Source organism: Coenobita brevimanus, chromosome 70, assembly GCF_032717465.1.
Source record: "Coenobita brevimanus isolate Jiangsu-jjx chromosome 70, ASM3271746v2, whole genome shotgun sequence".
In the NCBI taxonomy this organism is placed as follows: domain Eukaryota; kingdom Metazoa; phylum Arthropoda; class Malacostraca; order Decapoda; family Coenobitidae; genus Coenobita; species Coenobita brevimanus.
In genome coordinates this window covers 42,026,128-42,043,823 of record NC_137023.1, presented here as the reverse complement: position 1 = coordinate 42,043,823, position 17,696 = coordinate 42,026,128, and the positions used below count along the sequence as shown (strand labels likewise).

Genomic DNA, 17,696 nt, shown 5'->3' with positions numbered 1-17,696 from the left:
TTCTAAAAATTCCCACTCCGGACACCAGTGTTTCGTCCCCACCCCACACTGCCAGAGGCTCCAACAGCAGTTGTACAGTATAGGAAGGAGTTTGCCCAGTGAGTTGTTCTTCCTGAGGTCAGCCTTTAGGTATACAGTACACAAGATCAGCTTAGGCATTGTGAATAAACATTGGCCTCCTAAGTCCACTGTCCTTATTTTCCAAATAATTTCACTGAACGCTTTCCAGTGTCACTTCACTATTCTCTCAAGCATTGGAGTTATACAAGCTTTACTAACTGCATTTACACATAATGCTTGACAACACTTCACTATTTTCATGAGTACTGATGATATACAAACTTCAGTAACTCTTCACTATTTGCCAACAACACTTCAGTAACTCTTCACTATTTGCCAACAACACTTCACTGTTTTCACAACTACACTGACACTGCACCGACACTCAAACTGAAAAGAAAACCTACTGAACTTGAAATAGTCTCTTCCTCATCCTTATAATAGGTTGCATTATTCGAGAATCTTCTAGCACAAACTCAGCGAGGCAACAGTTAATAGTTACCAACTAGGAAACATCAAAACATGCCAAAATTTTCTTACATTGCATAACACTGTAAATTATTTATCATACACACTTAAATTAAATTGCGTAATTCAACAGTCACATAAATAAAACATTATTGAGAAAAAGAGCATAACAATTAATGCATAACTTATGAAATAACTACTCTCACAAACAGCAGGCAACAACTCTGGCTTGTACCAGACTACGGTAAACATCGGGAAATGTCGAGAAGCTGCTCGACTTCCTAACTGGCAAATCCCCCGTCTTAACAGTATTACTAATAGTTTCAGCTAAGCTTTGTACATCACAGGCATCAGCAGCAAAGGACATAAGAGGTTTCTTTGCATTGTCTGAGCAAGAGAACTCTACTCCACTACCAAAGTGATTCAGCAACTTGAGTTTGACATCTCTGTTGGTAAATTTCTCAGAACTACCTTTCTCTTCAATTTTAGCATTTACAGCATCTCTAATGCTACTAAGCTCAAAACCATCACCACTGTTAAGACCTTTCTCTGTATCCTCCACCATATCTTTCCATACCTGTTGCTTCACACTTTTCTGCCTACTTTGACTGTCCTCTTGTTTTTCCTTTTCATAACTGCACATGTTCCATTTCATACAGTTATTATGATAGTACAAATTTGCACCAAATACTGAATTTTTGTCATGTGAATCACATATTCTGACATACACATTGTCTTGTAGATTCACAGTAGCTTTAAGAAACTCTGTAGCTCATTATGTTTCAGGTTTAGACTCCAGAATAATTCCTGCAGAAAAATTAGTTGAATGAGTGAGTAATGCTTGGGCTGTTAAAAAAAAAAAAAAAAAAGTGATGAACATTGTTTTTTCATTTTTTTATGCATTTTTTTAAGTCTAGGCACATTTTAACCCACATAGCTGAATTCCTTGACCCCAAAAACATATATTTAGACAGCAAAACAATAATTTCATGTGAATTAGATGCAGAGATAGAGGCATATTGTCTTTGATGATACCTTCCTTTTTGGTGAAAAAAGTTGCATGTACAGTCGGCCTAAGAAGTGACGGCAGAGTACACTATCCAGAAGTTTTCGATCAGTGATAATGTTCATACGCTTCCTTAAATGTTCACAAGGAGAAACCTATTATGTTTAATTGTTATTGAAAACAAAGAGTAAATACAAAAGTACCAGTATATTTCAAAATTGTAGGAATCAGTTTGTTAGTTACAATAATAGGAAACCCTAAACGGAACTCATTGAAATTTCAGAGTTATCGCTCAGGGACAGTCAGGAATAAATGGTGGAGTTCATATCTAATACGTTAGCACACAGTAATTTCTTAGCAGTGTAAGACTAAAAGAAATGCACTTTAGTAATCAATTAATATCAGTCATTATTATTTATAAAATAGTTCCTGTTACAGTACTAAGGAATAATTTAAAGTCATTTATTTCCGTTTTTGTTGTCTCCATGGATGACGACAGAAAGCGGGAATGCGGCGTAAGTTATTAGGCCATTTTAAATGGTTTGATCAACATGCACGAAAGGAAACAGCTTCTACTCAAAGACATGCAGTTATTACACTGCATTTGGCCAGTTTTTCATCAAGATACTTCCCTTGAAGTTTTACTATAAGCCAGAGGGCTATCAGTGAATGAAAAATAAGGAAAACCTCGAAAATTTGCTGAGTCGGAGCTCCTTGGATAATGACAAACTTGTCATAGCCTGGTATCCTTAGTGTCTAAACAATTGGCAAGAGAAATAAATTGCAAATGTTCATAAACAAGCCACTGAGTTCAAAACTTTCAGATCAGCATTTTCAGTTAAGCAGGACATAGAGGTTTATTATAAAAGAAGGATAGTAGAGACTTTTAGATAGAGCAACAAGTATGTGCTTTTGCATTGCAAGAATATAAGCTCATGCTTTTGTCCTCTTCATTGCGTAGTGCATGAGAAAAGGGTAAAACCTGTCATATCTTCGTACAGCTTAAAATAATTTTGCATCAGTTAGGAATAAAGTTGCTATAAGCGAGGAGAAGACAAGGAATAAAAGGCAGAATGGTCTTGCAGCTACCGCAGGTAAGGTACTATTAGTAAAACTTCATTGTTGCGGCATCCTTATTGTTGCTGTATCATCACCACACCAATTGAAAATAAGGTAGTGTATTGCAGTCACAAGAGCTTTCCTTAACTGGTCGTCAAAACTAGAGCAGTCTGTATATGAAATCCTGGGAAGCAAAATACATCAGGATAGTGGGTTATGCTGCACTCCGTGCTTGGAGTAATACATTACGTATTTGTTCAAATCGGGAGACGTATATCTGAGTGTTATCTTTCAATATATCACTACCTCATGTTATTAATTTTATGTAATTTTTAGCGTAATATATATTTTATTTCATATGACATAATGGAGACAGAAGTTTTACCATATATTGTATTCACTAAGTTTTCAATCAACTTGTATCAGTGCAGAGTGACCGAAGCAATCTGAAGCTCTGCCATCACTTCTTGGGGCGACTGTACATTTCAAGTTCAAAGGCCATTTACTGGAAATCGACCACTCACCCAGATGTCTACCCAAGATTTTTCTGAACCTTAAATGGTATACTTGATGAATCAGAAGAGTAACTTTCTGCCTCTCTTATGCATGCAAACCACCCCCCAGCTCCAGGACTATGTAATATGCATCAGTGCTAAAGCCTTCTACTTATTACCATGTGACTCTAGTTTGCCTCTGTCCTGTGTAGATGTATTGGTACCACATGTGGCCAATATACTTGTGTGGACCTCCGTGCATTTTCTGCCGCAGTGCCATACCACATATTGCATCCTTGTGGTGTCAGCCCTGCTCTAACCTTGTGCACAGAGTACAGTGTGCCACAGTTTAAGAAAGTACTACAGTTTCTTTCATAAAATCCACTTTATTTTTATTTTTATTTTTTTATTTTTTTAATGCGAAGAAGGAACCAAAGGCCATGAGCCCGCAGTAACAGTTCCCTCCAAGAGAAAAACAAAATACAATAGAGAGCCAAATTCAAGATCCGATCATTTTGAGATGCCTGGACGCACTGCGTTTGAAAGACTGGAGATCATAGGCAGCAGGAAATACAGACAGAGGGAGACAGTTCCAGAGTTGACCTGTTGCATAAATGAAGGACTGGGAGTAACGGTTAACTCTTGCATTAGAGAGTTGGACAGAAAAGGGATGAGAGTTTGCTGCCAGACAGGTGCTACGCGCCCGTCGTAGAGGTGGAGGAATGCAAGCAGACAGTTCAGAGGACCAGTGACCATTAAAGTAGCGATAGAAAAGAGATAAAGATGCAACAGTGCGGCGAAGAGACAGAAGTTGAAGGGAGTCAGTAAGAGGAGGAGAGTTAATGAGACAAAAAGCCTTTGACTCCACCCTATTGAGAAGAGCTGTATGTGGGGAGCCTCCCCACACATGAGAGTTGTACTCCACACAGGGGTGGATAAAACCCCTATATAGAGTCAACAATTGTGCAGGGGTAAAGAAAAAGCGGAGTCGGCTTAGCACACCCAATCTCTTGGAAGCAGATTTTACAAGAGACGTAATATGATCTTTCCAAGATAAGTCCCGAGTAAATGAAACCCCAAGCATGTTCAAGGATGATGCAGGATTAAGCTGAATATTATTAAACATTAGTGGGTATACCTGTGGAAGATTTTGTTGGATTGATAGGTGTAAGAACTGAGTCTTAGATGCATTAAAAACAACCATATTATTTTTACCCCAGTCAGAGATACGAGCCAAGTCAGACATTAGGTGTGCCATAGCCTCATCCCTTGTTTGTTGAAGTAACTGTTGAGATGGGCGTTGCGGGAACCGAATGGAAAGGTGAAGGGTGGAGTCATCAGCGTATGAGTGGATAGGGTTAGATGTACAGCTTAGAAGATCATTGATGAATAAAAGGAAGAGAGTTGGTGATAGGACAGAGCCCTGAGGAACACCACTGTTGATAGATCTAGGAGAAGAATGATGGCCATCTACAACAGCGGCTATAGAACGACCAGAAAGGAAGCTAGCGATGAAGGCGCAGATAGAAGGATAGAAACCGTAGGAGGGCAGGTTGGAAATTAAATATTTATGCCAGACTCGATCAAAAGCCTTTGAAATGTCAAGTGCTATGGCAAAGCTTTCGCCAAAGTCCCGAAAGGAGGATGACCAGGAGTCTGAAAGGTAGGTGAGAAGATCGCCAGTGGAGCGTCCCTGACGGAACCCGTACTGACGATCGGAAAGAAGGTTGTGATAGGAAAGATGCCTTAAAATTTTTCTATTGAGAATTGACTCGAAAACTTTTGAAATACAGGACGTTAAAGCAATTGGACGTTAGTTGGAGGGTTGGGAGTGGTCACTCTTCTTTGGGACTGGCTGAATGAGAGCAAACTTCCAGCAAGAAGGAAAGGTACAAGTTGACATTAGGTAAACATAGTACACATTTTATTACTCATCTTTCCTTTTCAGGTAGCTTACACTGAGTGACAAGAATAATGATTTCCTGTAAGCCAGGAAACCATTTACAGTACTGGTTGGTAACCATATAAACAACTTATACGTGTTCCCTATGTGTCAACAAGTGGGTTGGCAGAGGATTAATGCCCCACCTTGTAAAATAAATAACTCAGGGAAACAGCCTCTCCTTACGGGATTGTGGCATCTGGCAATAGATAGATAGATTTTCATACAAGTATGTAGTCAGATAAATTATTTCAATGTTTTTGGATAGGTGATTAGATGCCACAGTAAACTACATTATTGTCATTTTCCATGGAAAATTTTTACACCATTGGCAGCAAGAACATTTACCGGTACATAGACATCTCCCCGAAACAGTTCATGTTGATATCAGTACACAAAAAGGCAGGGGGATGGATTGTATATAAACTTGGAGTTTGTACCATGTCCAGCAGTTTTGTTGTATGAGATCAGGGCACGGCTGGGGTTATTCAACACCCAGCCATTGTTAGTCTCATGTAGCACCATATGGTATTGAAAAGTTTAACTGACAACAAATAATTACAGTTCCAATAATAATTATTACAGAATGCTACTGTATTTTTAGTTGACACAAATTGTTACTAAACTCATGCACCTGGATAGTGCTGTTTCTCACTGTCATGCCTCGCCATCACAACACCAGGCCACTCATAGCTGACTGTAGTATGCCCATAAGCAGCTTGTGACATAAACACTACACACCCAGTATGTCTGTAAAGTCATCCTTCCTGTCATAACCTCCAATTAGCTATGGTCCTGTAATTTTCTTCCGTTGATAAAATAGTGAACCGTGTCACACATTATTCACATTATTTATATCATTTATAAAGGCTTCAGCATGCTTGCATGCATTGGCCATGGTCACATAATGACAGCTTTCCATGCTGTGTAATCTGTGGAAACATCCCTTTTCAGTCCCTTTTTTCTGAGGTCACTCTCTGTGATCTCATCGTTTTCGTTTTTAAAGGCTCCAACATGCTTGCATGCGTAGGCCTTGGTCATCTAATGGCGGCTCTCCATGCTGCATGATCCATTGCAGCCTCCCTGTTCAGTCCCTTAACCCTGAGGTCACACTTAATGACCTCGTCCCACGTCTTTCTCGGTCTACCCCTCGTAACCCCACCCCCAATATTAACACTTCTCACCTTACTCACCCAATTATCATCCCCCATCCTCTCCACATGCCCAGACCATCTCAATCTACCTCTCCTCATCACAACACCAATACACTCCAGTCCCATCCTACCTCTCAACTCTTCCATTGTGAACCCAGCCTCCCCAGACCTTGGACGCTGGGACACACTACACATCCACTTAATCATTGTCATTGCTGTATGTCTGAGCTGGCGAATATCCTCCTCCTTCACTGCCCAGGTCTCACTACCATACAGCATTACACTCCTAACACATGCTGCATACAAAGACTCCTTAGCACGTAGGGAGAGTCCTCTCATTGTCAGGAGAGGCAAGAGCTTCCTGAACTTCTTCCAACCACTTCTCACCCTAGCCACAGAGCTAGCTCCAGCCCCACCTCCAGCACACAACATGTCTCCCAAATAACAAAACTCTTCCACACACTCAAGAGATTCACCAGCAAGTTCAATTCTTTCACGTCTGACAATCTCCACCTGCTTTCCCCGACACGCCATACACATAAAATCAGCATTATCTCGCAGTCTACCTCTGATACCACTACATCTCTTATGCACCCATATATCACAAACACCACACAAGATGGAATTACTTCCCACGCCCTTGTGGCAAACTGCACATGACCACTTTCCCTCGTCTTTGACAGTACAGCCACCAACCCTAGATATCATCACTTTTTTTTTATCTGCATGTACCCTTAAGCCCTGGTGCCCCATACCATCTCTCCACTTCCTAAACCTTTCCTCCGCCTCCCTTGCATTCTCTGCAATCAACACCAAATCATCAGCATACAACAACTCCCACGAGAGTCCGTTTCTAAAGTCACGTGAAAGGGCTTCAGGTACCATGATAAACAACATGGGACTCAAAACTGACCCCTGATGCACACCAACATTTACGGAAAACCCATCACTCAAATCTCCATTCACTCTTACCTGGGTGTGAGCACCCATATACATAGCCATAACCACCCTAACCAGCCACTCCTCCAAGCCAAGCTTTCTTATTGCCCACTTCACCACCTCTCTAGGGACTCTGTCAAAGGCCTTTTCCAAATCAACAAAAAAAAAAATAAAGATCTCTTCTCCTACCAATATATTTTTCCTGAAGCTGTTGAGCAATGAATATGCCATCAGTGGTCCCCTTACCTGGCATAAACCCAAACAGCATCTCATCAATATTCACTCTTTCTCTAATCATACCTTCTAAAACTTTCTCCATTACCTTCATTATCTGATCTAAAAGCTTTATACTTCTATAATTTCCCCTTTCCAGGGCATCACCCTTCCCTTTATACACATTTACAATTACACTCTTCAGCCAATCATCTGGGACAACACACTCATAACTAATCCTATTTATCAGGTCAGTGACTAACTTCATCCCTAAATCGCCTGAGGCCTTCAACATTTCGGCAGTCAACCCAGACACACCTGCTGCCTTCCCCACCTTCATCCTGCCTATTGCCTCACTCACAGTAGCAGCATCAATCAAAGGCCAAGGGCCAGACACTGGATCTGCTGGCTCCAAACCTTCCCTGTCCCAGTCAAACTCCTCATTCAACAACCAGTTATAATGCTTTCTCCATGCATCTTTAATATCCTCACTGTTCACCACTACCCTTCCTTCATCATTCTTTGCACACTGCTCACCTATAATATCCCGATTATCCCTCTTCACCTGACCTGCCACCCTAAATATCATGTTTTTCCTTTCCCCATGATTTAGGTTATCAAGTAAAAGTCTCTGTGACTCAGACTTTGCCCTGTATACCTCTCTTCTAGCCCTCTGCTTGGCAGCCAAATATTCCTCTTTGCCACCACCCTTCTTCCATTCCCGAAAAAGCCTTCTTTTCTCCTTAACTGCAGCTTCTACACCCTCATCCCACCACCAAGTTACTTTATGTCTTGGTGGTCCTTTTGTCCAACCGCATGTTACATCAGTAACTCTCAAGAAATTGTTCTTGAGGGCTCTGTACTGTTCGTTAACGCCTCTGTCTACAGCTCTCTGTTCAGGCACCACTCTCCTCAACTCGCTATAGAAGGCATCCCTTACTGCTTGGTTTTTCAGCTCCCATATTTTCCTCCTAGGTACATAAGTCCTCTTTTTCATCACTCGTTCTTTAACCCCTACACCGCGGGCATGTTTACCGATGTTTTGCGTGTGCCGCGGGGTTATTCGGGCTCTGACAGACTCTCAAAAAATATTTGCCAAAAATCAGTTATTAGTCCTAGAATATTAAAATTACATATGCCTATGGCACATACCTTCAGCTTTCTCCTGGAATGTTTGTTAAGCCTTCGTCAGTTACCGTAGGACTTGTGGAGACCTCTGAAGTTGGGTAACGAAGTCTCCACTTTACACTTCCCGACAACCCGTAATATGATCACCACAGCCAGATATTAACACTATAAACACTACTCTATGATTTTCAAGTAGTCTGGGATCCATACTCCAAAAAAAACCCCACTGTGAAATCAATGAAAATTACGAGCACGTCTGACCGTCGCACTGGCACTAGTTCGCTCTTGGTACTCTGTCATTTATTATTCATAAAACCCCTCACACTTTATATTTCTATTACTGTATAACACTTATATATATCTACAGTCTTTATCCATAAGTTTCCTTCAGTAGTATTAGTTTATTGTCACTGTAGGGATTCAATTTCTTTCAGTAAAATACATAGCATTCACTTTCTCGTCCTGTATACTAGCATTGAGAGTGAATGTCACTTTCATCTTCACTCTCATAACTCATAGTATTCAGACATGCTAGAGTGAAACTTTCACTTTCATTACTCCTAGGGTATATACTCGTATTCTTATAATACTACTCATTTACATTTCTATTTACGTTCTCTATTTTATTTACGTTACTTACATTTCCATTTTATTTACACTGTGTTATGCACTGTCACTTGAAGTAACTTATAAAACTATTTTCCATTGTTCACATATATTTACATTCATTACTTTCACTTGCTGTGTACACATTATTTACAATTCCACTTGCACTGTTTTACTCAGTAGAAAGATCGTAGTCACTCTTTTATCAATTGTCAGCCCTTTACCTCTTTCCACACGAGGGTTAGTAGGGGGTAAAGGTCACAGGGCCCTTTGCATGGGGGTGAAAAAGTCCCTGAAGTCAGCAAGAAGAAACAGACGTACCTCTACTTCGGAAGATGAGAGTAAACTGATAAGGGAGGGCCATGGTAGAGGCCTACTTAGGGGATATTCAGTGCTACCAATGTTAGCTCTTGAAACAGCTATGTATAGCACAAATGATTGGCAGGAAATCTAGACAATACATTATAAATTAGGTAGTTCCAGGTGAATGTAAATATCACTTAGGCTTCTCCCTTCCCTCCTTACATGTATATTTATTACGAAAATAGATTATACAGCATATTTCAAGGGGGGAAAAAACAGCGAAAATTAGCGAACGAGTGCACGTGAGGTGTTGTCAGGTGATAATTAGCCAATTCCAGGTGTATGGCACTCTCACTTACCTTATTTCTTTCTTGTATATATTATTTGGTATAAGAATAGGACATAGGGCTTATTTCAATGGATGAAATCAGTGAATAATTCCAGGGAAGATTTACTTAGTTGTAGCACGGCCGGGCAGGCGAGAGGATAGGGTAATGGAGGGGGGGTAGGGAGGGGAGTCAAGAACGGGGAGAAATGGCCAAATTGTCAACAATGGATGGGAGTACAGATGAGATTAGGAGTGATGACTAGTGTTGGACATTGGCAGTACTGATAGATGATACAAGCCCCCACTTGGAAGCCCGGGTGAATTCAAAATAACACAGAATCACAAAAGCGACGCCCCGCGGTATGATCCCTTGCTCCCAAGCGTCACGAAAGTGACGCCTCGCGGTTAAGGGGTTAAGCATCGTATCACAAATCAGTAGTTTGTGCTGCTGCACACACTTCTCGCTTCCTATAACTTTAACATCCCTTACTAACCTCCTATCGCCCCTCCTAACCAGAAAATAATCTGACTGCTATTTCCCCTAGACTCATATGTAATTAACCTACTGTCTCTTTTCCTAAAATATGTGTTGCACACAATCATGTCTGTTGCCTCCCCAAACTCGAGTATCCTTTCCCCTTCTGCATTCCTTATACCATATGCACATCCCCCATGCACTCCTTCATAACCTTATGCTGCTTCACCTACATGACCATTTAAGTCCTCTCCCAAAACCACTATCTCATCATCCTGCATACCACCCACTACATGTATTAGATCATCCCAAAATCCGTCTTTCTCTGCTTCATCCAATCCTGCCTGTGGAGCATATGCTGATATAATCGCAGCTATCCTTCTACCGAACAGAATTTTCACTACCAATATCCCATCGCTTACCCTCATAACATTCATAACATATTCCACCCATTTCTCCGCAACCATCACACCAACACCTCCATATCCGTCTGTCCTCGCTTGCCAAAACAACTTATAGCAACAGTTCTTCCCAACAATCTTTCTGGCTGATCCACCCCTGTACCGGACTTCTTGCAAACACGCCGCATCCACCCACCTCCTACTGAATGCCTCAACGACTTCCCCCGCTCTTCCCCTCAAACTTCCTACATTCCATGAACCCACCCTCATCCCCCTGGGTGATTTACTGTCCTCAGGCTTGCTTTGAAACTTTTTCTTGTGTTGTGTCATATTCTGTATTAATAAAGGGGCATAGACATATCACAGGCCACACTCACTCTACAGTCCCAGGTCCAGGCAATGGATCTGGGACCCCTAGCCCACCAGCTTACCAGTGGCTGTGGTAGTGGCCTCGGGGCACCCTGCCAGGACAGCTGCAGGGACACCCTCCAAGCGCACCTTGGCACTGCAACTATCCCGCCATTATACACCCACTGATAGGGCAGCCTTCTGGGGCGCTACTCCCAGGTTCGGGCCCCTCTCTATTGGGCGGAAGCGGCAGCCTGGGAACCGCAATGCCCTGTACCCTCTAGCACAGGCCCGAGCCCCATCTCGCCCTGGACCCGTGATCTATGCCGGCGGAACCCCCGTCACGCTTCCCCCCAGAAGTCCACCACTAGGTAGCGGGGGCAAAGTTTTCTAGCCGCATGCCCTTGCTGGCACCAACCCCTGTAACGTAGTGGGATACATTGTGTGAAATGTAAAGTGCATGTGGTGTAGTGCATAGGATAGTTAGAGGAAATGTTTGGGAGAGTATGCTGGTTTACTCTCCATGTTACTGTCACACTGAAAAGGTCAGCAAAGGGGGATGGTTAGATAGCTAGTGAAACAAGAGCTCCAGCTCTCCCTATCACCAGCATTCCCATTCCCCTCGGGAGTACCACCCTGTTCGGCCCGTGCTATGGCCTCATCTTGGGCTTTTTCAGTCTGCCTCTCGCAGCCCCACTCCAGATGTTTCCACTTCTCACCTTCTTCACCCATCCTCTCAAAGTGCCATCTCAGCCTACCCCTCTTCATCATTATACCAATACGTTCCAGTCCCATCCTTCCTCTTAATTCTTCAGTTGCAATCCAAGACCTCGCAAGCAAGAACACAGTACACTTCCTTCTAGTCATGGATGTTTCTGTGTATTTGAGCTTGTGAATATCATCTTCCTTCACTCTCCAGGTCTCACTGCCATACAGCATTGCATTCCTAGCGCATACCACATGCGAAGATTCCTTAGCATTGAGGGAGAGCCCTCCCAGTGTCAGGAGAGGCAACAGCTCCCTGAACTTTCAGCTACTCCTTATCTAGCTAGCTCTAGGCCCATCTCCAGTGCATAACATGCTCCCCAAATAACAAACCTCCTCTCCACACTTACCAGCTAGATCAGCCCTTTCACATTTGACACTCTCTACATGCTCTCCCCGGCTCAACACATACACGAAATCACCATTATCTTGCTGTCTGCCTTCAGTACCACTACATCTCTTACTCACCCATTTATCACAGTGCAAAAGATGGAGTTGCTTCCCTCGCCCATATGTCAAACCACACATGGCCACACTCCCTGTGCCTTGAGAGTACTGCCACCAGCCCTAGATATCATCACTTGTCTTATCTGCATTTTCTGTCATACCCTCATGCCCTGTTTCATCTCTCCAATTCATAAATCATTCCTCTGCCTCCCTTTCATTCTCTACAATCAACACCAAGGCATCAACATACCATATCTCCCATGGGAGTCTTTTTTTGAAGTCACGTGAGAGCATCAAGCACAATTACAAACAATAAGGGGCTCAGGACTGACCCCTGATACATGCCATCATTTATGGGGAACTCGTCACTCAGATCTCCATTCACAGTCAGCTGGTTGTGAACACCCACATACATAGCCATACTACTCTAACCAGCCACTCCTTAATCTCAAGCTTTTTCATTGCCTACTTCACCTTCCTAGGAGCTCTGTTAAAGGCCCTCTCCATATCAGCAAAAACAAAGCAGAGCTCCCTTTTCTTTCCCATATATTTTTCCTGAAGCTGTCAGACAATGAAAATGGCCTCAATGGACCCATTGCCTTGCATAAACCCAAACTGGATCTCATCAGTATTCACTCTTTCCTCATTCATACCTTGTAGGACTCTCCATTACCTTCATTATTGGGTCCAAAAACTTTATGCCTTAGTAATTTCCTCTTTCCAGGCCATCACCCTCCCCCTTGTACACATTTACATTCACATTCTCCAGCCAGTCTCTGGAACAACGCACTCATATATAACTGAATTTATCAAATCAGATGGAGTGGAGGGGTATATGAGAGGGAAGTGTGAGCTGGGGGGAGAGCACTGAAATGGCGGGGGACAGGGCAACCTGGAGGTGAATTGTTTTTGGCCACCTCTTATGGGATAAAAGTGTCTGGCAATTGATAGATAGTAACTAAACCCACTCCTCCCGAGGCCTTCAGCATTTCAGACCCACACACACCGCTGCCTTCTCCAACTGCATCCTGCCTAAGACCCTGCTTACAGCAGCAGCATCAGTCAAAGGCCAGGGGCCTAGCACTGGATCAGCCAAACCTTCACTGTTCCAATCAAACTCCTCTTCCAGTAACCAGTTATAATGCACTTTCCAGATATCACTAATATCCTCACTGTCCACCGCCATCTTTCCTTCATCATTCTTCACACACTGCTCATTTATGATACCCTTGTTTTCTTTGTTCATCAGATTTGCCACCTTAAATATCATATGCCTCCTTTCAGTGCTGTTTAGTTTATCCAGTAAAGGCCTCTGGGGCTCAGAGTTCGCCCTGTATATATCCTTTCTAGCCCTACACTTGGCAGCCAAGTATTCTCCTCTGTCACCACCACTTTTCCATTTCCGTAAAAGTCTTTTCTCCTCAACTGCGACTTCTTCACCCTCATCCCACCGCCATGTTATCGTATGTCTTGGAGGGCTCCTTGTCCATCCACAGGGTAAAGCAGTAATTCACAAGAGATTGTTCTTGAGAGCTCTCTGCCATTTATTAATCATAATTATGCATTATTATAGAGCAGATAGTGGTATTATAGGTATGTATAACATGTTTGTAATCTTTATTCTTCTGTAAAATTACCTGGACCTGGGTTAGGGGGGTCAGTTAATTTAACCCTATTTTTCCCATGAGTTATGTACTCCGTTGTAAAAGTTTTCACAATCCAAGCAGTCTTCCATTAACGTGTCCCACTTGGATATTGGAACCCCTCTGTACTTTCCATACCCCTGACTATGCAGTAGACATTTTGTCAGAAGTCTTATTCTTTTGAGTACATTGGGTCTTCAAGCATGCTGATAATCACATAGACTTTTCATGTGCAGCTTAGCAAAGCTTTGTGTTCCCTCTTTTCCAGATTGGCTGAGAACTTTTTCAGCAGAGACAAGGAGCGGCGGGCAACAGTGCAGGAGCGTCTCGGTGGCCGAGTATCGCACATAAGTCTCTGGACAACTCTGTCTTCATTCCTCTTCTTCTCTGCACTCTCGATACCCTTCCTTTGTACCCGGATGGGACACACACTCTACCTCCAGTTGCTTCTGTATGGATCCCTTGGCTCGTATGGCTGGCTTGCCATCCGCTCCGTTTGCTAAGTGCATAATGGATACTGTATACTGTGTTGTGAGATGTGTGGTTGGTGTATGTTCAGCTATCTAGCTGATTATTTTATAATGTTCTTTTGGAAGACTATATTTTAGGTTCCTTTTTAACTGTTACTGGTTACAAGAGTACAGTACATATTTTAATGAGTAGTACAGTAATCCCTCAATTATCCGATGCAATAGAGCCAGAGGCACGTCCGGGTAATTGCTCCGTCCGGATAATGGAGTTTACCCTGGCCCCCCTTTATACTGTACATAATCTAACTTTGAAAGCCAGTTTAAGAGGCCACTACAGCACATTGTACAACACTTGTTCCTGTTGTTTATCACTACTCTGCCTGGTCAGGCAGACCTATAAACCACAGCCAAGCAATTACCATGGTAAAGCAGACCCATCAACCACAGACAAGCAATCACCACTGGGTAAACTACCCAGCTGGGCAGGGTGGCACCACCTGGCTTTTCGTGCCTGGCCAGGCAGAAATGTTCGTGTGAACATAATTTCAACCTGGACCTAAGCGTTTTGTCCAGATATTATGAAAAAATGTACGAATAATGGTTTCAAACAGGCAGATCATAGTGTCCGGGTAATGGCCGTCCGGATAATTGAGAGATTACTTTTCTATAAGTTGTATGCAGTTTAGGAAGGATCACTATATCAAGTTTCTTGATTATAACGGTTCCCATTGGAAATTCATATTCTGAATAAATTTGTTGCTATACAATCGAGTTGCCACTGAAGTGTTACCCATAATGTTTTTGTCATTGTTTGTTGTCTTAATTCACGTGAAAATGTCAGCTGTCAGGAGAAAATTGTAGTGTACCTTCAGTCAACATATATTGCATTAGTTCTTTAATCAGAGAACTAACAAATGGTACCTTTACATTTCTCATAATTACTGCATATTGGATAGAGAAAATTGTGTCACTGAATTAAAGGAAAGAGATCCAGAACACACTGTAAGAAACATTCATTGTTGGCTCAGTTATATATATATATATATATATATATATCTATCTATCTATCTATAGCCCGATGCCCTAATCCCGCAAAGGGTGGCCGCAGACAAAACACCTCAAAGTCGCTTTGTCACCCACCATTTGACTACCCTCCCCCCAACTCACCCCCCCCTCCCTCATATACCTCTCAACTCCATCCCTCCACCTCATCCTCGGTCTACCTCTCCCTCTCTCTTCCTCCACCTCACCTACGTACACCCTCTTAGTCAGTCTTTCATTCTCCATTCTCTTCACATGTCCAAACCACCTCAGTGTATTTCTCCTAATCTTCTCAACCACATTCACATCCACCCCACAGTGTTCCTTCACTTCTTCATTCGTCAACCTGTCCCTCCACGTCACTCCACATGCTCCTGTCAAGTAACTCATTTCCACTGCTCTCATATATATATATATATATATATATATATATATATATATATATACATACAGTATATATATATATATATATATATATATATGTATATATACAGTAAAATCCCTCTCATTCGGCTTTTTTGGGACCAAACAGATGCTGAAAGAACAGAAACTGCTGGATGACCAGGAAAACCTGCCAGAAAGTTTCTAGCAATCATGGTTTGTTACCCCAGTCCAATCACAGTGTCTAGCAAGTATTATAGGTCATCCCTAAGCACTAAATATTTATAAGCAACTTATATTTAATGTATTTAATGATACAGTAAACATGAACTTACCATAACCTAGTTGTATGTGCATAGGTACACCATAAAATAGCACAACAAAGTTTCCAAACTTTCGAAAGGTCCCGCTTACAAAGCCAGACACTCACGAGTCATGATGGTTGAAAGCCCGTGCAGTGTTGGCAAGCAGAAATCTTCAAAAGCGCTAAGCTCAACTTTAAAATGTGGTAAGCTATAGGTGAACTGTTCAAATTTTCACGCTGAGTTGGACTTCAAAATGAACTACATATAGAAGAATACTGTATGTAGTATTTATTGGTGCTAAATTATTATGAGGTGCTACATTGTTATGAAAAATGCTAGATCTAGTGCCAAGAGCGCCAAATTGGCAACCATGGGCGCACGGGTACCAGTGGCCAGCCGGTGACTCCGTCGCAGGAGCCGATTGGCTCAGCATACGTGCCGTGAGAGCAGAGAACTTTCGTAATGGGACTGTTTATGAAAACTGCCGAAAAACCAGAAGTGCCATAAGACCAGGTGCCGATTAAGTGGACTTTTACTGTGTGCATGTGTGTGTGTGTGTATATACAGTATATATATATATATATATATATATATATATATATATATATATATATATATATATTTATACACATATATATATATATATATATATATATATATATATATATATATATATATATATATATATATATATATATATATATATATATATATATATATTTATATATATATATATATATATATATATATATATATATATATATATATATATATATATATATATATATATATATATATATATATATATTTATATATATATATATATATATATATATATATATATATATATATGTATATATTTATATATCTGTGCATAGTATTAAGTTGTAGTCTTATATCTTTTGCTTTAAATTAGTGCCAAATGATCTTTGATACCTGGCACTAGGAATCCATTATTCAAATTATTAAGTTGGTCATCAGTAGCATCATTGTTATTAACCAAGTCTTGTATCATGTCACGTTGAATGTATTTACATTTTTTTTTAGTATTTCACCATGCTCAGGTAATGGTAAAATGTCATATTTTAAAGAAATACTTGAGTTGCTTGAATGGACAATTTGGGTGGAGGAAGTAGGCCTGGAGCATTAACTCAAATTCTAAGGGAACCTGAGGGAAAATTTGAGAAAGCTGTTTTTTTCAGGAAAGCTACATGGAAGCATGCTAAGTTGAAATCCACAAACATTCGAAACATTCTGCCTGAGTTAACCATGTGGGAGGAAAATTGGACACTTACTGGCCTACCATTCCTGAACTGCAAAGTAGGCTCAATATGAATGGTTGCAGCTGAGGATGTAGGAGATAGGCTCTGAAGTTGGAAGCTGCTGGATGCTTTGCTCATCCTCTGCATGTAGTGTACAAGTCTCAGCTTATCAAATGTTGTACATGTCAGATTGGCATAATGTAACTTCAGTAAGAATATTTCCCCCACTCTGGCTGCTTTTACATGGCTGGCATCGCTCTTTGTAAGCACATCCAACGTTCTCCAATCCTCGCTTTCCAAGACTGTCATGGCCTTCTTTTTGCCAATGCCATATAAGGCAGAGACTGTGTCACATCCGGTGATAGAGTGTGCTGTCAATATGTGTTGTCGGGTGTGTGGATGCAGTGCCTGTTGGATGCTGCATATGCATAAACAAAGTCTCTTGCATACTGCATGTA

General features: G+C 41.5%; 1 protein-coding gene across 1 annotated transcript in view; it reads left to right on the top strand.

Moving 5' to 3' along the window:
* Nucleotides 1-15,120, top strand: part of LOC145406428 (1-acyl-sn-glycerol-3-phosphate acyltransferase epsilon-like) — a gene marked incomplete at its 5' end in the record, with an annotated part of 172,538 nt that extends 157,418 nt beyond the window's left edge. The window contains one exon of the mRNA XM_080277584.1: nt 14,048-15,120. Within this exon, the coding sequence (XP_080133710.1) occupies nt 14,048-14,282 (235 nt within the window). The remainder of the gene's footprint in view (nt 1-14,047) is intronic.
* Between the last annotated feature and the right edge of the window lie 2,576 nt (nt 15,121-17,696).